The sequence below is a fragment of the Talpa occidentalis genome, unplaced genomic scaffold, assembly GCF_014898055.3.
Source record: "Talpa occidentalis isolate TD23 unplaced genomic scaffold, MPIMG_talOcc4v2.1 talOcc4.727, whole genome shotgun sequence".
NCBI lineage: Eukaryota > Metazoa > Chordata > Mammalia > Eulipotyphla > Talpidae > Talpa > Talpa occidentalis.
In genome coordinates this window covers 2,875-25,327 of record NW_023605114.1, presented here as the reverse complement: position 1 = coordinate 25,327, position 22,453 = coordinate 2,875, and the positions used below count along the sequence as shown (strand labels likewise).

General features: G+C 44.3%; 1 protein-coding gene and 1 long non-coding RNA gene across 3 annotated transcripts; one reads left to right on the top strand and one right to left on the bottom strand.

The window, feature by feature from the left end:
• Positions 1–490: 490 nt before the first annotated feature.
• On the bottom strand, positions 491–8,829 carry LOC119233301 (N-acetyltransferase ESCO2-like). Its single transcript, XM_037495546.1, has 6 exons — positions 8,796–8,829; positions 5,333–5,805; positions 3,885–3,978; positions 2,257–2,314; positions 1,645–1,771; positions 491–686 (listed from the first exon to the last, which is right to left on the bottom strand). Exons 1-6 carry the CDS (start codon positions 8,827–8,829, stop codon positions 519–521), a joined length of 954 nt encoding a protein of 317 aa, XP_037351443.1. The 3' UTR covers positions 491–518.
• Positions 8,830–13,142: 4,313 nt separating this feature from the next.
• LOC119233299 (uncharacterized) lies at positions 13,143–21,757 on the top strand. 2 transcript variants are annotated; one of them, XR_005122371.2, is made up of 3 exons: positions 13,143–13,246; positions 17,531–17,578; positions 21,563–21,757. It is a non-coding gene; the product is annotated as an uncharacterized LOC119233299 (long non-coding RNA). The 2 variants fall into 2 exon arrangements; XR_008549783.1 differs by lacking the exon at positions 13,143–13,246 and adding an exon at positions 13,813–15,906.
• The last annotated feature ends 696 nt before the right edge of the window (positions 21,758–22,453 follow it).

The window sequence follows — 22,453 nt, the reverse complement described above, 5'->3', positions numbered from 1 at the left end:
GTGGGAGCCTTGGTGGTGAGTGTGGTGGAGTAACAACACCTGGAGGGGGAGGTCCTATATCTCTAAACACAAACGATGATGTAAACCAATGTTACCTCAATTGAAAAAAGAGAGAGAGAAAAGGAAGCATCTGAGGAGCAGGTACATTCACAAAGGCCAATGACAAGATGTGCTTGAAGTGGAAAGGTGGAACCTCGCTGCTTGGAAACAAGAACATCTGGAGGAACAACAGGCTGGTGTTGGAAGGGCGTCTCTACAGGTGAGACCAAGTGAGAGGGGCGTCTGCTCAAGCCGTGAGTTTTGTGTCTTGACTGCTCAGCTCAGAAAGCTAGAGGGGAGGATGCAAGGTGCCCTCAACCTAGGGCCGCCCTGCTTTTCTATCAGAAAGCTTGAAATAGCAGTAGCTTTTCAATACTGTCATTCTCAACTATTAAGGTCAAAGATATAACAAATGATGAAATATTTATGGATATATAGACTTCCAATATTTAAGCAAAAGAAATGACCTTGAAGGCAGTCTAACTCTGAGGACAGTGGAAAGACTCTGGACTTACTGTATACTTGATTCCTTCCAGAAACCTGTGGTGATGCTGGACATGCTGCAGCTCGTCCTCGGGGTTGGAAGCCGTATAGATCATGCCGCAGGACTTACACATAGTGGCACCAAAATACTTCTGACCGGCATCCTGTGATTCAGGGGAGGAAAAAACCTTTCTAAACAGATCACAAATAGCTCTAGATTGAGTTCATGTACACACTCGCTGAAATTTCTCATTTCTCTTTGATGCTGGCACAAGTGAGATACTAAGTGAAAGTCTGGTTACCACAACCTCCTTGGTATCCAAACAAAAGGGAGTGAGATTTAAAAAACGCAGTAATTGATAGATTGAATGGATGGTACTATCAAAATCAAGATTCCTTATCTAGACACATGGTTTTAAGTAGGAATAAAATTAAATCATAAAAATTATAGCTAAGACGAGCAGTTGAACTTCTTTACAAAGCTCTTGAATGTGTGATCTAAGTATTATTTCAAAAATACCCTTAAGAATTTTGTATTTTTTAATTGGTTAGGAATATTAAAATTCTGTCCCAAAAGTTGATCAAAATACAGAACAAAGATTCAATAAATCCACAGATGAATTCAGGAATCCATGGAACTCAGGAATATTCAATGTTATGGCTTGTAACTCTGCTCTCTCTTAGAGGCCATTGCTTAATGCCCCTGGAAAGACCAGGTTCTGAATTGTCCAACATACAGGTGGGCAAACATGTTCTGCAACGGACCAGACAGTAAATATTTTAGACTCTGCAGGTCACATTATCTTTTGCAACTCTTTAAAAATGTAAAACCATTTTCAGCTCATGTTTGGTCTGTGGTTGTATTTTGGCAAATTCAGGTCTAATACAATATGGCTATTCTCATTAATCTTCAAATGATCGTCAACAATTCATTTATGAGTATTCTACGAAGTTTTTACCATTGACCAGCACTGCTTGATTAGCTTTAAATGGTGCCACTACAACAAAGCTGGCTTCTGCAAAAGCCAGAATATAGCCACAACCCACTTTAACTATGCTCAGGTAAGGGGAATGACTTCACGGCCTACATGTGAGAACCGGGGAAGGGAGGCGGTTACTCACAATGACAAGCTGGTCTTTTGTTTCTTTACTTGTATCTCTGGCATTAGAACTTTTCTGGGTATTGATCTGTTTCAAGACGTTGGTGGGTACAATGGACCCCACAGAAGACTGTTCTTCGACTAGAGATCTTGAAATAGAAAGTTGTTTAACATCATTTAACAATTTTTAAATATTGGGGGAATCACAATACAAACAGAGATACATACAGAACATCCACAGAGCGCCTTGCAATTTTAGGGCTTTCTGTCCATAATGATTTGAAGTAACAGGTGGCAACAATGAAAAAGCTGAGGCTACTTCAAAGAGATCAGTATGTACTTAAGCAAAGTAAAGAGTACAGAACAGAGTGGTGAGGCTCAAATCCTGCCCTTCTGACTCCAAGTCTAAGGGACTGTCACTTCTATAACATACAAACACGCATGATTTCTCAAGTTGACTTCACCTTCACCCTTAAAAATTGAATTTTTTCTTTATCAAACCTCAGGACAATAGTTACCACATGGTATGAAGAAATCCCTGCAGTGTCAGACAATGAGTAGATGCTAATAAAGAGTCCCAAAGGGCTCACATAATTAAGAAAACCTAGAACATTAAAGTAAGATCAACTCCTACCTTTTTGTATTGGTTGAAGACACGCTGAAGATGGGGTAGACAAGGGACTCAGCAGAAGCTGGTAGGGGAAATAATGATGATTTACATCATAAAATAAATTCCAGATTAAACTTAGATTTTAAAGGTCAATAAGGCAAAAATACTAACATTATTTGATTTTAAGACTTACCAGTAATCAAGACAGTATGATATTGACAAAAGGATAGACAGGACAGAACAGGGCCCAGAAACAGATCCATGCAATACAGTCACCTGATTTTTCACAGAGGCAAAGGTGACTCAATGCAGAGAGGCAAAGGACACATAGTCAACATCTTACATAAAACTCTAAAACTTCCAGGAGAAAATTTAAGAGAAAAATCCACACAAGCTTGGGTTTGGTGATTAGCTTTTACACTTCACACCCAAAGCACAACACAGGAAAGAAAAATGTACTCAAATTAGACTTTATCAAGTTCAAACTTTCAGTTCTGCAAAAAGAGAAATAAAAGGACAAGCCATAGACTGGGAGCAAATATTTGCAATCACAGTTCAACAGTTTGCACCTAGATAATGCAAAGAACCTTTAAGTCTAACAATTTTTTTTTTTTTTATACAGAGGCATGTTTTATTTATTTATTTGTTTGTTTTTTTTTGTTTATACATGCACTGGGTACAGTCAGAAGCACGGGAGGGTGAGAGAATTCACCAGAGCCAGAGCGGGGAGCAGAGCAGGCAGAAGGACCGAAGTACACTGCTGAGGGAGCAGCGGGCGGCAGGAGGTCTGCGCGCCATGTGGGACCCTCCTCTGGTGGCCGGGGAGCAGCTGGGGATCGAACCGGCGCCTCCGAGGTCGCGGGCAGCTTCGCAACCCAGTGCTCAACCGCTGCGCCACCGGGGAGGCCCCTAAGTCTAACAATTAAAGATGGGCAAAGAGCTGAACAGCACTTCACCAAAGACATACACATGGTAAATAAACACATGACAAGATGCTTGGCATCACCTGGCATTAGGGAAATGCCAAGTTGCAGGCATAGCTACCAGCTCACACCTAACAGAATGGCCAACACTAAAAAACTAACAGTAACAATGGTGCCGAGAATGTCGTGTGACAGGAACCCATTAGCCATAGGATTTCAGGATGAAGAGGAATCTAAAAGTTAAACTAACCCTTTCCTTTAGGGATCCCTTTCCCCAGATGACATGGCTAGTTAGTGGGAGACCTAGAGAAGAACCCCAAGTTTCCTGATGCCCAAGTCAGTGTCCTTTCTATGGCTCAGCCAATTCTGCTCACTAGTAGGCTTTGATACAAAATAAATTGTGTCTACATCTTCCTATTATTTGGGGTAAAAGTACGGTAGGGATGATTTTATAGAATACCTAGTTCTAGGGAGCTTAAAGAACTCGGCCACTACCCAGGCCATGAAGCGTCAGTATTTTGCTTCAATTCCAGCCTAAGGTCTCCCTTTCAAAATGCGCTGCAGTGCTTACCACAGAAAAGTGCCACTGAGAGAAACACAGGTACAAACACAGGTACAAATACTGAATTAAAAAAAAAAAAGAGCCAAAATATCGTATATATAATTTCACATTGACACATGAATGAAGCCCTATAATAAACTTGCTTTGAGAAATTTTCGATTACTTACCTGCCTTATTGCCACTGACGGAATCCTCTGAAGAAAAATGCTTACTTTCCTCAGGTTTGCATTCTTTTGAAGGAAGTACTCCAGCTAATGAGTTCTGAAAATAACGAGTAAAATGAAAGGAAATCACTTTCAAATTCAGTGAATGAGCCCCAACAGATCTTTTTTCTAAGGCAAAATACATTGTTCATTGTGGACTACATTTCATAATGTGATTGTAAATTCTCAAATTTCAGGCTATTTTTAGGAAATTTTCTCTATACCAAATACACATAACTGTTTGAGTGATAGTGTGCACATATTTAAGTCTGTAAAAGGTCACCCTTGTCAGGGCTTCCCTGGTGGCACAGGGGTTAAAGTCAGTGCTACCAAGCTATTGCCAGCCACAGAGGCATGAGTTCGATCCTGCTAAGGAGCTGACCCACATGGCACAGACCTCTCCTGTCTCCCAACTACTCCCCTCTCTGGCTCTGGTGAATTCTCTCATCGCCCACAACTCTGGCTCCAGTTCTTATATGAGTAAACAAAGCAAATTAAAAAAAAAAAAAGGTCACCCTGACCAAAAAAAAAAAAAGCATATTTCCTAGTAAGGAAGAAGATCCCACAATATCCCTTTTATCATAATGAACTGAACTAACAAAATTAGTAAAAATGGCAAAAACTTGGGCCTCCCCTGGTGGTGCAGTGGTTGAGCACTGGGCTGCGAGGCCCACAGGCGAGGGTCCCATGGGGGGGGGGGGGGAGGCAAAAACTTCCGCAGCGACCACCAAAGTAGAAAGGAACAGCCGTTTTGTCACATGTTTTTAGAAACAGGCAGCCAACGAGAGAAAAAGAACATTGCACAGAGGCTTCTAATTCCCACTTTTGGGCCATGTAGCAGGGGAGTGGGAAAAGCCAAGCAGAAGAAATCCCGGCACATTTCACTTCCACCATTAATGAGACAGACAACAGACAGCTTGGGGAAGAGAAGAAATCTTTCACTTAAGCAGAACCCCTATTCAAGACCATATCGTCTCATTGCACCTTGCAATTTGCACTTCTCAGGGCTCCACCATGACTTGGGGAGAGCTTATGTGGCTCCCAATGAGAGCAGAATACTCTCAGGAAAGATGAATCTTAGCAGTGGGTATTTAACAAATTTATGGTGCACAGAAGCTGAGCTTCTCAGACTACTAGCAACTGAGAACCCAACATCCAGGCCTTGGAAACTAAGCTCAGAGAAGGAAATAAGGTAGAAAAGAGTGATGCATGAGGGAATTTAATGACATAGACACCATAATGGCAAGAAAATGTTGGTCGGTTTTCTGAAGCCAAACAAGGAAGAAAAGTCCCATCTTGACACCCTGCCTCTAAATTCTTTATAGGGATTAACTTACACCATTCAGCTTCATAAAAGCAATAACTTTGTTTGACTATGTTATATAGTTTATGTATATGGATGATTTCTTTACCTTTATTAACTTCTCTTCATTTTTACTGCTTGCACTCAGCAGTTCCAAGTTCAGCTCCTGTTCTAGTGACAAGCACTTGGGCACCTGCTTTGTCTCAAAAGTTTTTCTTTTGTTGACAGTCTCTACATCAGAATCTTCGGCTACATTCTTCTGGGTGAGTTCCAGTAATAGTTTATTTTCAAGAGACAAATTTCTAAGAGAGGATTTTTTTCTACTAACAAAAAACGCTGCCCCACCCTGGAGCGTAACTGGGGGTTTGACTTTTTGGCTTAGAACTCGAGGTGCATTTAGATTATTTTCAGTCGAGTAACAGTTATTCTCTTTCTCTACAACTGGCTTATAGGTCACTCGACTTTGCTTGGAATTTTTAGAATTCTTCAAGATAGGCTTGATGCATTTATAACCCTGTTGGTGCTTGGCAGTTAAACTCTTCTGTGTTTTTTGTTCATCTTCTTGGAGCAGACTGGTTTTCTCTGCTTATTTTCTGTCCCACTGGGTAAAGGTGTATCTTCAGTAGCTTTTAGAGAAGCGGATCTACAATCTTTTATCAGCTTTCTCTCCAGTGGATTGAGGTACCACTTATCTCTGTTGTAAAAGGATACGGTAGACACAGCAGATTTAAATGGTGAGCCTTGGTTTGCAGATGGCAATCTGTTTTTCTCAGTTGTTTTGAGTGGACTTGAGATGAAATGACCTTGTTGAGAGCCATGCACCTTTTCCTCATTTTTATCACTGTTTAGGCTAGTGTACTCTTCAGTAGATAGAAATGTATTTTCACTCAAGTCCAAAAGTGATTTCTTCGATGGACTATCTGGTAACAGGCTATACAAAAAAAACAAAGTCCATTAATAAGTATCATTATTTGCTTCAATTTTCTGTCAACCTACTGCTAAGTAGTAACCAGACCTAAGTAGTAACTCATATCAAAAACAATACATCCTCTCAGCCAAATATCCATACATGTTATCTATTAACAGGATTCTCAAATTGTCTTTACCAAATGAAGCATTCAAATATTGAAGTGAGAGTCCCAATGTCTATGTAAAAACAGTTTACAAAGAAGTTCTGATATATGTGTGTAGATGTTTTAAAACCTATTTGTCTTAGCCATACACAAATTATAACCCATATACTTTAACTTTGCTCACCTAAATGATTAATTTTATATAATAAACTGACCTCTGAGAGTCTTGTTCTGTGGGGAGTAATTTCTTTCTTCTATCACATGGACTAAGTACTTAGTGCACTTACTTTCTAGAATTGTTACTGTATGCAAAATACTGTAAATACTGGGAGAGTGGAAAGGAGCAAGGTAATGAAAGATTTGACATACATTTCCAAGCCATAGAGAACACATAGCTTTATTTCTCTTTTCTGCCTCCAAAGGCTCTAAATAATTAGTTATGAAAGCTGACATTGTTACAGTCTAGAATTAGAATATAAAATATCACTATAACCATATGGAGTATGAGAATAGAAGAATGGGAAATTTAAGAGATAGAGGATAGACCAGAAAGCTAATTTTTTTTTTGTAGTGTTTGCACCTCTAGGGTGAGACTCACTTGTCACGGTTCAAAGAACGTTGCTTCCTTTTCCTTGGGGTGAAAGCTGACATCTTCTTCACTGAGCTCCTAAAAGAGACAGGAAAATTATAATAACCAAACTCACCAAATGACTGTAAAAATCACTATATCAAAATTATACTTTAAAACTCTAAATAAAGAAGTTTCCAGATAGATGATGGCCCATAAAAGTTCAAGAAAAGCGTTGCTTTTAAGCACCCCTTTAATAGTTAAATCATTCAGGAAAAAAAGAAAAGAACACACTCCATCACAGTAGCAATTAAGAACAAGAAATTAAAAAAAGCGGGAATGGGACATGTTTTAAGCTGGAAAACGATTCTGCCGAGGAGGAAGAATTTTTCTTACCCCCAAGCCGGAGGAATTCCTCCCAAGTTTGAGCACCATCTTCTGGGAAGCCTGCCTGGTCACTGCCCTTGCTCGTGAGTCCCTGTGCGGTCGCTGTCCCCGGACCTTTCTGTCTCTACCCCAGCTCTCATGTGGCCTCCCATCCCCCCCGCACGTGATTCACACCCCATCTTGTGGTGGGTCTCACTGGTTCATCAACAGCCTGTCCAGCCCCCACGTCCTGTGAGGAAAGGGCAGAGCACAACCCTCTCCCGTCTCACGAGCCGGGCTCTGGGCGAGGCGCCCGCCCCCTGACCGCGGCGCGGGGCCGAGGAAGCGAACCCCACCCCGGGGCGCTGCTCGTGGCGAGCTCGTCCCCCCCTTGGGCGAGCAGTCCTCGTTCACAGCCACACAGGCCTGACCTCAAAGCCGAAGGGTCGAACTGAGAGGCCAGGGCGGCAGGGAGCTCCTGTGGAGGCCGACCTGCCCGGGCTGGAGCTGGAAGCGGAGAGGGGGCACCCCCACCCCGACCCAGGCCGGGGCAGAGACGGGGCATCTGGGGGTCGGCAGGAGGGAGCCCCGGCCCGGAGGGGACCGTCCCAGCCGCCGACCAGAGCCCAGCGCTTCTCCCCTTTTTCCTGGACATGCAGCCTCCTGGCCCCCCCCAGACTCCCCACTTCCCTACCCCACGCCTCGACCCCCCCAAAGGCAATTACCCGCGCCCCGGAGCCGGCAGCCTCCGCTCGCCGAGCCAGGCGCTCCTGCACTGTATTCAAACGTTCGCGCGCCAGGCCTGGCGGAGGCCGCTGCGACCTGATTCGCCGCTTCTCGGCACCTCCCCAAGGTCTGGCGCGGTGATTGGTCCCTCCCCGACCGCGGCCCCGCCCACCCGGGGCTAGGGCTCCAAGACTCTCCCGCCCTTGGAAGCCCAAAGGGTCTCTTCACGAGGAAACCACACTTCCCACAATCCCCTGAGGCAGCGCCGGGCTCCATTCTTGTGGTCTTGGTTAGGTGCATTCTGGGAAATGTAGTTTTCGGCAGAAAAAGTGGCTGTTGCCCTGGAGATGGTATACCTTGACCCTTGGTGTTACAAGTTTTTGTAAAGTGGTCTTTCCAAATAAGCAGTTATTTTTCATATTAGAAGATTGGTGATTAAAAAAAGAAAAAAATATAAAAAACAAAAAAAACAGCAACAACGAAAAAGAAGATTGGTGGTTAAACTTTCTCACTAGTAATATGTTGGGTTTCTAGCTCATTTTGTATTTTTCAAATTAAATTTAAAAATTAAAAAAAATTAAATTTAAAAAATTTAATTAGGGCACTAATATCTGCTATTACAGGGCACGGAATTTCACATCGGGGTTGCCCTGTAACACTATGTGCCAGGAATTCTTTCAGTTTTTGTTTTATTTCATTGCCTTCGCACCACAACCTTTGTGATAGGTCTTATCATTCACATTTTACAGAGAATAAAATTGAGGGCTTGGCAACAATTCCAATTTATAGGATATAGCTAGGTTCTGGCTTTGGAAGTCTGCAGTTTCTAAAGCACTCACTGTTAGCTATCCCACTGTCATACTGGACATTCATGGACAATGCTGCTGACTAATTGTTGCTTCTCTTACACACATTGTAACCCTAAAAAAAGACTGTCTCCTAAAATTACACCATGAGATCTGTGCCACCATAGATATGGTGGAATAAAAATTAAAAGGGGGGATTGTAACAGGGTGGTCCCCAGGAAAGGGGGAGCTTCCCTGCCCCACCCAAGGGAGGGTGAAGCTGAGCAGGAAGAGGAGAAGCTGGACAAGAGACTGAGGAAGGAAGCAGGATGGAGCCAGGAGACCTGGAGGAGGCGCATGGAGCCTAGAGACACGTGAAGAAACAGCGCTTGTCTTTTGGTCGTAGACTGGGTGACACAGATGTGGGTGAGACCCATGGGGAGGTGACAATGGCAGTTTTTATCTTGATGTTGATTTTGCTCTTTTCCTTCCGGGCTTGTCTGGTTGTTTCTGACCCTTTTCTGTGGGTCCCCACTGGAAGGTGCTTTCGACTTGGGGTAGGCTTTGGGGCTTTGCTCTGGGCCAATCCCATTTGGATGGACTTTTACCCACGAGGGGACGGGTAACTTTGGGTGCTTCATTTAGAAACTAGACTCTTTGCCTTACCTGTATTGTTTCCTAGTTTTATTAAAGTTCCTTCCCATTAAAGTCTTATATGTTTTGTGTTGATGCGGCGGATGGCAGAACCCATGTAGAATAGGCAGGTTTGCGGGGTTTGGGCTGACCCTCTCCCTGTCCTATAACACTATGATCTCATCTCCACCTGCTGGTACAGCCTCTGGCATATTTTTAGTTCCAAATAAATTTACTTAACTGATGCAGTCAACTTCCTAGTGATGTCGTGTTTTATGCACAGAACGGGGCCAATTGGGTTACCTCTGAGGGAAGTTTTACCCGTTTCTCTTTCAGTGGCACAGACAGGCATTCCCCCATGAGGCAGAGACATTTGCAGTTATATCCAAAAGGGTAGGTTTATTATATTAATGAAGGAAAGAAAAGGATGCTTGCACAGACACAAATGGGCAGAAAGAGCTGCAAAGCAAAAAGTTTGTAAAAAAAAAAAACCTTCATAGTTATAGGTAGGCAGTCTGGGGAGGAGAGTGCATTTTGCTAGAGCAGATATTGGTATACTTTTCTTCTCTTTGGGGAGGGGTTCATTCCATTGTAGAATTGTTATCTATTGTTAAATTAATTACTTGCAGGGTGTGACTAGGTTGGCTTATAAAGACCAGAAAGTCTTCATAATAGCCCTTAATCTCCATACCCCCACCTCTGGATACTTTCTATAGCAGTCTGATACTGCACTGGCAGTTGGGGGCCTAAGGGTTTTTCATTTCTATTGCTGATTTAATGACTATGTTAATTATTTTTACCCCCATTTCCAGTTTCTAGTCTTATGAGGCCTCCATCCTAAATTTTTTACTTTTAGCTTCCATCAATATAACAGTTTCAAATGAAAAGAAACAAGGCTAAGAGCCATGGGAGTTTCACAACCATATGGTTAATTTTCACTTCACAGTGGTAACGGTTCTCATATTTGGAAGTTTGGAATTTGCCCAATCTCCTAGATAAGGGATGGCAAACATTGGACTCGAAGACCGAGACCCCCCTCCAAACTGCTCGAGGCATACCTCTGGGGATTATCCCCAACAACTCACTTCTCTCAAGTGCTGACTATTCTAAACCCTAGTGTAAGGGGCAGGAACGGGGCACAGTGCAGTTTTCTGATCCCATGCAGATCGGGTAAAGGAGGAGTCAGAGTCCTCAGTAGTTTTGCAGGTTTTTTATTTGGGGTTCACCAGGCATATGGCAGGCAGGGGTGCTGGCTGGGGGGCTGGGAGGCTGGCAGGCCTCCCAGCCCCCAGCAAGTCTTCACTCTATCTGGGCTCTCTAGCGTTCGTTCTGCTGCTTCTCGGCTTCTCTTTCGGTTCTGCTGCTGCTGGCTGGGGCTGCTGGCGTCCCCCCGTGACGCCGCCCTTAAAAGCACAGTCTTAGCTCAGCTAAATCCCATCTACCTATGCCCACACCCTATTCCAGGTGCCCGCCATCAGGCATGCATTCAGGACAAGGATCCATCATCTATCCTGATGGCGGAAGGGCAGAAAAGCCTGATATTTTCTTTACCCTACAGTCCACCCCCTCAGGGTTTTCTGCCACACAGTCTATACATACATATACAATTTTCTAAGCAAACAAACAATGCAGCCATGGCCCACAAAAGCAAATACATCAAATAACAAAATACAACATAACAAAATACAACAGAACACAAATAAGTCCAGGCAGGGCACCAACCAAGTGCAAAAGACAATTATTGGTACCAGCAGATGAGCACCAAATCTGCTGCCGAAGGCACTGCTCATACGAGGGAGGGGAAATCACACACGGCATCTGCTATACACACCAGGAGCCGTCAGGCTTCCTGGCCTTCTCTGGCTGTAGTCTCGGCTACAAGGCACACACAGCATCCACCCCAGGATGCACTAGCTCTGGGATTGGCAATTTTATTCTGTTGGGGTAATCGCCAACCCTCAGGGTTTCTGTCTGCAGTCGCTCCAACACTCGGCTTCATGGCCACCCATGCGACTCACAGACCCCTGCTCTCAAGCCAACCCACTGCACAAGCACATGGGTCGGGGATCCAAACTTTGCATTTGCTTGGGCTCCACCCCAAGCCACATTCCCCACCCGTCCCCAAGGACGGGCTCCTCAGCTCCTCACCCTCACTCAAGAATGAGCAGGGCATCACCCATAGGTGATTTTACGAGACTCACAGGGCTTCAGCATACCCAGGCTGCTTAACAGCCGCTTTAGGGCTTCTCAACTTAGCATCAGTACCAGCTTTTGCCACCTTAGTTGGCTTTTTCTCCTCCACCTGGCCACTGGGCATACACAGGCTGCTTTTGGCCATCTAGGCCCACTGGCCACCCCAGATTCTCAAAAAATAAACATAACCTGCTAAGGTCCTCCGCCTTCTGGCGGGATTGTCAGTCCAAATCATCAGTTAATCAGTCTATCAGTCCATTGGCCTCTCCCTGCTTCAGCAATGGCCTGCTGCCTCAGGGGTCATTGGCTGGTCCTTTCCGGTGTCGTTGGCTGTCCTATCCGGTGTCGTTGGCTGGTCCTATCCGGTGTCGTTGGCTGGTCCTATCCGGTGTCGTTGGCTGGTCCTTTCGGGCGTCTCCTTCACGCCAGGTCTCATCCTGTAGCTCGTGGACGTATCCATCTTCTATACCGCCATGGTGCCTCCAGCGTCGTCACAGGCAAAGTCTGTTCTCCTTAGTCCCTCCAGGTCTTCGGAGGGCTCCAATACCCGTCTGCATGGATCTTGCCGACATACGCCAATTGTAAGGGCAGGACTGGGCGCGGAGCAGGTTTTCTGATCCCATGCAGATCGGGTAAAGGAGGAGTCAGAGTCCTCAGTAGTTTTGCAGTTTTTTATTTGGGTTCACCAGGCATATGGCAGGCAGGGGTGCTGGCTGGGGGCTGGGAGGCTGGCAGGCCTCCCAGCCCCCAGCAAGTCTTCACTCTATCTGGGCTCTCTAGCGTTCGTTCTGCTGCTTCTCGGCTTCTCTTTCGGTTCTGCTGCTGCTGGCTGGGGCTGCTGGCGTCCCCCCGTGACGCCGCCCTTAAAAGCACAGTCTTAGCTCAGCTAAATCCCATCTACCTATGCCCACACCCTATTCCAGGTGCCCGCCATCAGGCATGCATTCAGGACAAGGATCCATCATCTATCCTGATGGCGGAAGGGCAGAAAAGCCTGATATTTTCTTTACCCTACACCTAGAAACTTCCTTGAGCCTAGCAAAACAACCTAATTAGCAGCTCTAATCACCCTCACTTTGCAGATGAAGAAAGTGAAGTCCAGAATGAGCCCAACAGGCGCCTTTCCGGCTTGGGACTAGAATGAGAATAGTGAAGGAATTTGGATTCTTTATAAATGAAATGAGCTCCTAACAAGTGCCAAGGACGAGGACCGCCTGGCTGCAAAAAGTCCAGAGCTTTCCGCCCCCAGGAGCATCACTGGGGGTGAAGCCTCAAGCCATGACCGCCCACTGAGCGGGGCTCCTGACTCTAATCCGCCAGCATCTGCCCGGATCTTGAAAAGCGACATTTTTATTTCCTGAGGGAGTTTCCCCGCTGTTTTCCCACCACCAAGCGGCCTAGCTCCAAGCCATCTTTCCGTCTCCCCAAATCCTTGACCCCGCCCCGCCCCGCCCCCTCCGCCCCGCCCGCCCCTCCGCCCCAGGATCAAAAATGGCGCCGACGGAGCCGGGTTATGACGTCCGCCGGAAGTGGGCGGGACTTCCGGTCGGGCCGGAAGTGTGGGAGGAGCCCCGGCCCGCGGCGGCCTCCGTGCGTGAGGAGTCCGGAGCCTGGGCGTGTGGAGCAGCCGCCGCGCGCCGCCGCCGGGATCATGGTGTTCTACTTCACCAGCAGCAGCGGTGAGTGGGCTCTGCGGCCCTCCGGGCTCCTGCGCGACTCCGAAGCCGGGACCCCCAGGCCGCCGCCGAGCCGGGACCCGTCCTAGAGCGCCTCGTCGGCGGCCGCTGCCCCCGCGGCCCCCGCCGCAGGCCCGACCCTGCGCCCCGCGGCCCCCGCAGGCCCGGGCGGCGGGCAGGGGCCGTCTTCTGTCGGCTTTGCATCCGGAGCCGCGCTGTGCCCGCAGTCGGACAGACCTCCCGGCGCCACCTGGACCTGGGCACGGCTGGCGGCGGCTCCGCACCCGCCCCGCGGCTGTGCTGGGTGTTTCCTCTCCTGCCCGAGCTCTGGCTGCGCCCCGAGAGCCAGCCAGCCTGAGGAGGGAAGCACACCTGCCGGCAGCTCCGCCGTACGGAAGCGCACCTGGCCCGGCTCGAGAGGGCTGTAGGTCCAGGGGTGCAACGGAAGGCCGCTTAGAAAAGAAATCACCCTGGAATGGCGACACAGCCGCTCGCTGGGCAGAGTTGCTGTCCCGGATCTTGAAAAGCGACATGCGATGATGTTTCTCATCTCTCTTTGCAGGCAAGGGAAGGGTGCTTCTCATTCCCAGAAAATGCTATCCCTGGACTTGCTTCGCTGCTTGTGATGTTCCCTTTGCCTCTGACGTGCTCCCACTTAACTTCTTGTTTATGCCAACTCTGGCCTGTCTTTTTTCAGTGCCTTCCTTTCTAGTGCCCGCCCAGAGATTGCTTAGATACACCTCTTCGGCCTCTCCACCCCCCCCCCCCTTAACTTCCTAGTATACCTTTGGCATCGCTCTTATATGTTACTAAATGCTGTCTTCTTGAGCTAGCGTGTAAGCCCCTTGAGGGCAGGGACAGGGTCTATTTCCCAGAATAGTGCCGGGTCGTAATAGTTAATAAATAATTGTTGAATAAATGAATGGCATTTCTTGACTTCCTCATAGTACACTGCTGCTACTCTTGCTGCTTGCTTGTTTACGGTGAGACAAGTGGAACCAGCCCCATGTTGTGATCATGGTTTGAATAGGCAGTACTTGCACACTGCACCCAGGAAAGTGGTAACTCACAGGCCCAGGCTCTTCCTGCTCCATCACATTGTCACACCGCCAAGTTTTAGAGCCCCACCGTGTGCAGTAAGCTATTTCTCTGTCTCTGTAGATTCAGTTTGTCTTAACCACTTCATTACAATTACTAGAAACAATTCAAACTAGTCTGAAAGATCACTATAAGCTCCTTACATCATTTTCATCTTTGTCCTGCTCTCTTTGTTGAAAGCATCTCTTTGAGGCTTCTTCAGTCATGGGTCCTCCAAAACGTAGATACCCACGCACCCAAGTCCAGCAATGGATAAGAAGTACAGGCTGAGCATAAAGGTACTAACGTGCTCTGCTGGCTGCTATGTTCTCCCTAAAGCCATTCTAAATGCTTTGGAGTACTAGTCATACCTAACACCGGTGCCCTTTGTGGAGCAGAGTACATGCGTGGTCCTATTTTTCTCACTGGCCTCCATTACAACATCAGAACTTAGTGCAGGAAAAATGTCTTCCATGTCTGACAGAACTGCATGTCAGTGAGCCTTTTAAAACCGAAAAGCAATGGAAATAGTGAAACTGTACATACTGCAATACAGAAATCTTGAGGATATGACTAAATAGAACTTGCTAAACTGTTCAACCAACTCCTGGCTTACTGCATACAAACTTCTTGTTTACTGCGTTAAACAGATGAGAAGAAAATCTTACAGAAAGTTTTTTCTTTTGTTTAATGATTAGTATCTCTGCTGAAAATCTGTTCAATTTTTATTTGTGCTTTCTCATAATGGAATAGTGAAACATTAGCCTTACTGTATTTCCAGCGTCAAGTTTAAGACCATCTGACTTACGAACCCAGAAAATACCTACACTTGGCTCATTAAGTCCATTTGTACTTTTAGTACCTTTTAATAACTCAATATCTTATTTAATATCATTGTGTTAATCACAGTTATTATTGTGCTTCTATATTGGGTTGGTTGTGACACCTGAATCCCTCTCCAGGTGCTCCTATACTAATCAATAATGTCATTTGGGTGAGAATAACAAAAGCACTAGACTAATTCAGCTTATTTTCCTTTATCCCTTTACCGAAGATAGGGGCTGAAGACTTCTCACTCAGTAATCATACGTCTTTTAATTTTCTATTAAAATTAAAAATTTCTGTTAGTCTTTCAAAAATTTACAAGAATAGTAAAAGATTTCCTTTGTATTCTTTCAGATTCCCCAAGTTCTAACATTTTACCACATTTGCCTTATCTCTTTTCCTTTTTCTCTCTGCCCTTTATCTTCATCTCTCCATATATTTCTTTCCTGAGCTCTTTGTAAAAAGCAAAAAGCATTTATCTTCTAAAGGCAAAGACATTCCCTTACTAAAAGACCTTTATCAAAATTGGGAAAGAAACCAACACTGCAACAATCCTATTAGGTTTTATTCCCCTTTCATCCTGACGTTGAAGAATTATTTTGTGAATGCCTCTCAGTTTGGCTTTATAGCAGTTATGTTCTTCGTCACCTCATTTTACAGATCTGCTGGCCAGTCATCTGCCATTTCCTGGGTTATAATTTAGACAACTTTTAAAAAGATATTTTGAAGATTACGTTTGTTCTGATTACAAAAGCCATCTTGTAAGTGAGCTAACCAAGTTAAATATTACTTACAGATACATGTCTTTCCATATGTATAAAGAAACTGGGTGTTTATATTAAAAATATATGTAAACATGTATATGTACAATCATCCTTTTTTCTTCCATATTGAGTCTTTGTATAGATATGTAAAAATGCTCTTCTATTTAATTTTTCCCCTGCCCTCTTTAGTGGATCCATGGCATTTTGTCTTTGGGTGTTCTCTAATGTATTTATCCAGTCTTAATGACTGTCTAGTCTGTAAAAAGAACATCAGTGCTTGGTGGACTCTTGCGGGATATACTCCTGAAGGTGACATTATAGGACCAAAAGGTAAACGCCTGAAGTATTGCCAGGTTGTGCAGAGAAGCTGAACACTTTTTGGTTTTACTCTGCACGTCTGGCCTGTATTCCTTGCTACGCTAAGGCCTTACCAACTAATAAAGTGCTTGCTATAGACAGGTATGTCCACCAGCAATCATCAATTCAAACATCCTCTCAAGTTAAATCTTTCAACAGCTACTTCTAAATAATTATGAACTGCAGTCACTGGGACTGCTCACTGAGGGCCTTTCCCCAGGAGAGGCGACTGCGATGGATAATCTGGGGAGCTTCTCATTATTGAAAGTGTGGGGAGGCCCAGGTTGAAGGATTTATATGTGAAAGAGTATGTTCCTGAACACTTAATCTTAGATCTGTGCTCAGAGAGAACCCTGCCTGCTCACCCTTGTCAGGCTGTGTAGACTGAGGGCCCCAGGAGTTGAGAGCCAGATGTAGTAAGTTTTGGTAGCTGAGCTTGGATAGCTGAGCTTTGGTAGCTGAGCCAGTTAGGAGACTGACTCCAGATGGAAGATGCCATGTTAAGACACACTGCCTCAGTAAGGCAAGTGTCCTTTGATAGGTAAGCCATACCCAGAATATTCCATTTGATTTAGGATTGTGCTGACTTCACATTAGAATCACTTGGAGAATATTTAAAAAAGGCAAGTCTCCTGCTCACACCATTAGCTTAGTGGGATGAGTCTAATGCTGTATAATCAGGGTCTGGAGCAGCTGATTTAGAAGTTTGTTTATGAGCTGTGTTTCTCCTTAATGGGGTAGGGAATCCATTATAATTTGTAGCTAAATAGCTGTTAATAAGATGGTAATAGAAAAATAATTTTGGCTAAGTAGGATTATGAAAAAAAAAATGGGCTTAGTAAAAGAATCTATTCTTAAATAGTTGAGGTAAATGTTCAGGCTTTTTGTTTTAAATTTCTTAAGAGGCAAGTACATAAACCTGAACTGCAATTCACTAAATTAAATCCCTGAGGAAGTAGGAAAGTCACTATTTATAAGGTCAGGCAACTTGCCGTTTGGGCCAGATAGTAAATATTTTAGATTTTGTGAACTGCCAACAGTTTTGGTAGCTTATTATTTGCTTCCCTCCCACCTACCCCCCCCAACTCTTTAAAGATGTAAAAATATTTCTTAGCTTGAGGACTGCCTAAACCAGGGCTGGATTTGTTCCTATGGACCACTTTGTCAACCTCTAATCTAATCCCTTGTCACTTGTTTTTCTCATGAAACAGTTTGGTTGGTGATGAATTTTATCTAACTGGTTTTTATTTTTTTTTTGTCTTAGTTAATTCATCTGCTTACACTATTTACATGGGAAAGGATAAATATGAAAGTAAGTTTCCAAAAGCATTTGATTTTGAAATTTCTAGCAGGTAAGTGTTCATTGTCTTTCCCCTCGTATGGTTGGATTTGAGTTTTGAAGTAACCTGTTGATTCTATTAAATAACTCATTATAATAATATGACCCTTCAGCGGAGTTCTCCAGAATTGAGTCTTATCAGTATTTGAGCTGACAGGCCTACCTGTTGTTGATTAGAAACAAAGAATTTTGTGGTGTTACTTGATTTAGGGTAGTGTGAATCAGAAGTTGACCTGTGTTAATTTATTAGCTCAAATAAAAACAAGCTGTGGCTTTGACTTTGAAAAGATCATTTTCTACACAATCTTGCCACATTTAAGATTAGCATGGTTTTTGGGACTGAAGGTGACTCTTTTGGAATCATGACATGCTGGTTTTTCAGTTTGTTGACCACTCTCTTCAGAATGAAATACATTTTTTTCATACTATATAAATTATATAACTAAAACAAATTTATAAAAACCACTCATACTATTTGCTATGCCCTTTTCTGTTTTACTTCATTAAACTATTCTTGACCTAAATTAATTTTTTGATCCAGCAATTAATTTGAACTAAAGTTTAAAACAAAGACACTGCTTTGGGGGAAAAGTAGCCTTTTTGACTAAATGAGGCGGGAGACAGAAGAGACTGTCCGCACTCTTGAGGCTTTACCGCACGGTCTCGGGTGTGAGGGGGAGAAGAGTTGGGGAGCGTGAGTCACACTCTTCTTCAAGACTGGAAACGCAGCTGCTCTTCTCACTGGGTGGGTGATGATTTGGAAGGAGCTTTGGGTCAGGCCAACCTAGGTAAAGGCCCCAGCTCTTGGGCAGACTGGCTGTGTCACTCCATCTCTTTGAGCCTCAGGTTTCCTAGGTATGAGGAGGGGGTCACAGAGAGAATGAACCTGCACGGCGGTGGAAGTTAAATAAATAAAAGAGGCTGGGTGAAGTGCCTGGTTCTCGGGCACTCAGCAAATGCCAGTTACCTTCACTGGAACTTCTTTCACTGCCCAGGGCCGCCTCCTCCCTCCCTGGGATCCCTCTAGGGTTTGAGGCCTCAGTAGCCGGCAGCTGTCCCATTCACCACAGCATCTGTGGTACAGCTTGAGATGGACAATAGTTTGAATGTAACCTTCATATGCCTTTAAAAGAGGCAAGTATAATATTCTTTTTCAGATTGAAATATTTCACATTCATGAAATCATTAGGCCAAGAGTGAAAAGTTGGCACAGTAGTGATAGCAGTGACATACAATTATGTAATTACATATAACTATATGTAACTACAGCAATTGTGTTTGTGTATAGTGGCATATAAATGTTACCACTGTATATAGTATTCTGCGTACACATAGTTATTTATAAGTCAGACAGATGCTGGCACCTGGCAGTAACAGTGGTTGCCATAACACAGACTCAGTCTCAGCGAGAGACTATTACATTCTAGCAAGAGAAAATTAAAACAAGACAAAACAACTCCCATTTTTAAAGTTTTTCCTTTTAATGAACTTACGACTCTGACTCTGGGTGTGACTTCATGGGAAGCAGGCTGCATGCAGTGTGTGGGGACTGGGTTATACATGTCTCCCGGTAACCCGCGCATTGTCATAGCCAGTCTGTGTCTAATCTCATGGTGTCCTTCTGGTGCGTGCCGCAGAGGCAGGTGTGCGCTCTCCCTGTGTCGTGTTGAGCAGTAGGACACAGCCACGAGACTCAGGTATCTCTGGGAGATGAGACACCAGCCTGCCAGGTCTGCTTTGCCTCCTGTCATGTCAAGGATGGGAACCTGAGAGTTAGGTCACCTAGGGGCGCCTGAACAGAGCTGCACATATGGATATTTGTGTCTGCACTGCTGCTCGTGGGTGGGCCTTGTGTAGTCCCTGCAGTGACGGTCCCACCCTGCCTCTCTTTCTCCCGCTGAGTTTACTTCTTGTGGGAGCTTGTTGGGCCATATGGTGGGTCCCCAGAAGCCGCCGGTGAGCGTTTGCAGGTGGACACCCACACGGAAACCAGCAGGGCCAAGCTGTACTGTGAACCTAATACTGCTCTAAAAGTTTCTAAAAATGGATGGAGTAAAGGAAGATCAGTAGCAAATGCTGTTACGAGTGGAAGGACAAAGAGTCAGTGTGAGGAGGGAGCGCTTGGGAGGCTCCCTCAGGAGTGGGTGGGCATGGGTTGGCTTGTGGGATTCTTTAAATGTCCATTGTTGGTATTTATCAGTAGAATTTGGGTCTACAGATGTACATTGAGATTATTCCTAGCATGCTGTGTGGTGGTGGTTTGTTGTCAAAAATGGGAAACCCACTTTCAGGAACTGTTGGGGTCAGTCAGACACAGCCTGGTTTGTAAGGACGGTGCCACACGCTCACCTCACAATTCTAAGGGCCTGGAAGATTTCAGATGAGGGTCAGGTGGGCTGACTTACTTGCCCTGTGAGGCTGTCAGGTCTGTGCTTTCCATCAGCCAGCAGGTGTCACCAGGGAGCCAACAATGCCTGACTGAGGAAAAGTGGTTTCCATTATTTCCTTTTACTTTTTCTGATTTCCTGTTGACTGTTTGCTCAGCTTCCCACTTAAGCAAGTAGAAAGCCCTTCAGAATACATGCGGTGTCTGTGAAGAGACAATTACTAAGAAAACTTTTTGCAAAATTTTGCCCAGATTTATCATCTCTTTGACTTTGCTCAAGTTAAGTGTATTATGCTTTCTTGGATACACTTAAAATTACCCTGTACTTAGGGTTATTCTATACTTTGCCTTATAATCTTTAGCTTGGTGCTGATATGTTAAGTAATGCTTTTGTGTTAAATACAATTAGTTACTAATTATTAATGTGCCTGGGCTTAGAGTATATTAATATAATCACCTATAGTGATATGTATTATTAGTCTTAAAAATGTACATACGTTTTGCACTAGTACTTCTTCACCTTTTAGAAATATACCTGAAGGAAATAATCAGGAATATATTTTTAAAAAAGATTTATTGAAACATAATTAGCACAAATGTCAGCAATAGGAAAGCTTATCCATACAACACCTAAGTAGTCATTGTTTCCAAAGAACTTTTTCAGATTTTATTTTTGTCTAACAGGTGTTTTAAGAATTCAGATAATAACCATGCTCACAACGAAAAACATCAACTTGCCCTCATCCTTTCTCAGTACTTGTGTTCTAATCCCCAGAGATAGATACTTTGGACTCTTGACTATTCGATTTTATTTTCATTTTTGTTTGAATTTTAGGTGATTTTTATGTTCTTTTTATACTCATTTGTTTTGTTCCCTAATTTTCTAGAATTTTATGTTTGAGATTTTTTTTTAACAACTAAAAATGCAGTCCATAGTTTTTTGCAAAACTATATTTTTTAAAAGATTTATTTATTTATGCATACAAGAACTGGGGTACAGGCCAGAGGTGTGTGTGTGGGGTAAGAGGAGTCACCAGACACAGAGTAGGGAACAGAACAGGCAGACTGTCTGAAATACACTCCTGAGGGGAGCAGCGGGCGAAACAGGAGAGGTCTGCTGCGCCATGTGGGTCACCTCCCTGGCCGGGGATCCAACTCTGTGCTGCAGTGGCTGTGGACAGCTTCCTAGGTTGTGTCTTCCAGGGAGACCCTTTTGCAAAACTATTTAAACATGGATCGTTACAGTGAAGCAGTTTCCTAAGATATCATCTAGTTTCTCAGCTACTCTGAATTGTCAGTGTTTATTATTCTCAAAGAGAAATATAATTGAACTTTGATTGTAAGTATTTTATTAAAAAATTATAAAGGTTATTATATTCGTAAAAGCTTTTTATGATTTTTTCTATGTTTTCAGACATCCAAAGTGTCTCAGAATTATTTTTCTCCATTAAAGGAGAAAAAAACATGTGGAAAGGACTGGTATTTCTCCTCCCCAGCTGACTGTAAACTCTGGAATAGCTTCCTTAGACAGTCTTCCTTACCTGTTCTCTGTCCCTTGTATCTCACTGTAGATGAAGATCTAATAAAGCATGGCTGGCCGGAGGATATCTGGTAAGTAACAATGTTGGTTCTGCATTTTGTGAGTCATTATTTACTTTCTTATACTTGGCCACCCACCTGACTCTATGACTCTATGACTCTATGACTCGAACTTGGGGTATGTATTTTTATGAGCCATCAACAGTGAACAGGTAACTGCCAGCTCCCTCCCTTGTAATTACCATGAAAACTGGTAATGATACTTCTGGCTTAGATCTCAGGCCTAAGCGCAAAGAGCTCTGGAATATAGGCTTTTACCTCCTTTTTGTCTGCTCAGAATAAGTTACTGAGATCACAGCATTTACATGGGCTTCGTAAGAATCTGTGAAGAAAATAGACCCCAGTTCCCGCGTAGACACAGCTTCTGACCAGACCCGGCTGTTCGGAGACGGACTGGCGTCCTTTGTCTTCTTACCTCCTTCCTGGATTTAGCTCTGGCTTCTCCTTGCCCTTTCTTTCTAACATAATTCATGGAAATTTAAAAAATAATGATATGTACACTCAGCCTCCTCCTAAGGAGGCTGCTACAAAGCCACTCCAAAAACAAAACAAATTAACAGAAAAAAGTTCTTTCACTTTACCTAAATTGTTTTGTTTTGTTTTATTGTCTTAGAAATCATCTTGCCATATGGGCTTGACCACTAAACCAGGCCCTCTTAGGAGTGGGTGGGCCCCGGTCGGTCTTTCTCTCCTGCTTTCTTGTAGTGCTCTCCCACGCAGCGTGCTGGCTTTCTGTCCCAGCCCCCTCCATCCCCCCTGACCTGCGATGTCTCCTCTGGAGTCTCATTCCACCTGCTGAGCAGGATGTGGTCTCCTCACTACGAACACCCTGCCAAGTGCCACCTCTGAGGATCAGTGTCCAG

Coding starts and splice junctions, on each gene's coding strand:
- LOC119233301 (XM_037495546.1), bottom strand. CDS start 8,829: ATGAATGTCCAGTATGACAGTGGGATAGCTAACA. Junction 2,315..3,884: donor CGTCAGTGGCAATAAGGCAG/GTAAGTAATCGA, acceptor TTCCCCTACCAG/CTTCTGCTGAGTCCCTTGTC. Junction 687..1,644: donor CAAAAGACCAGCTTGTCATT/GTGAGTAACCGC, acceptor CCTGAATCACAG/GATGCCGGTCAGAAGTATTT.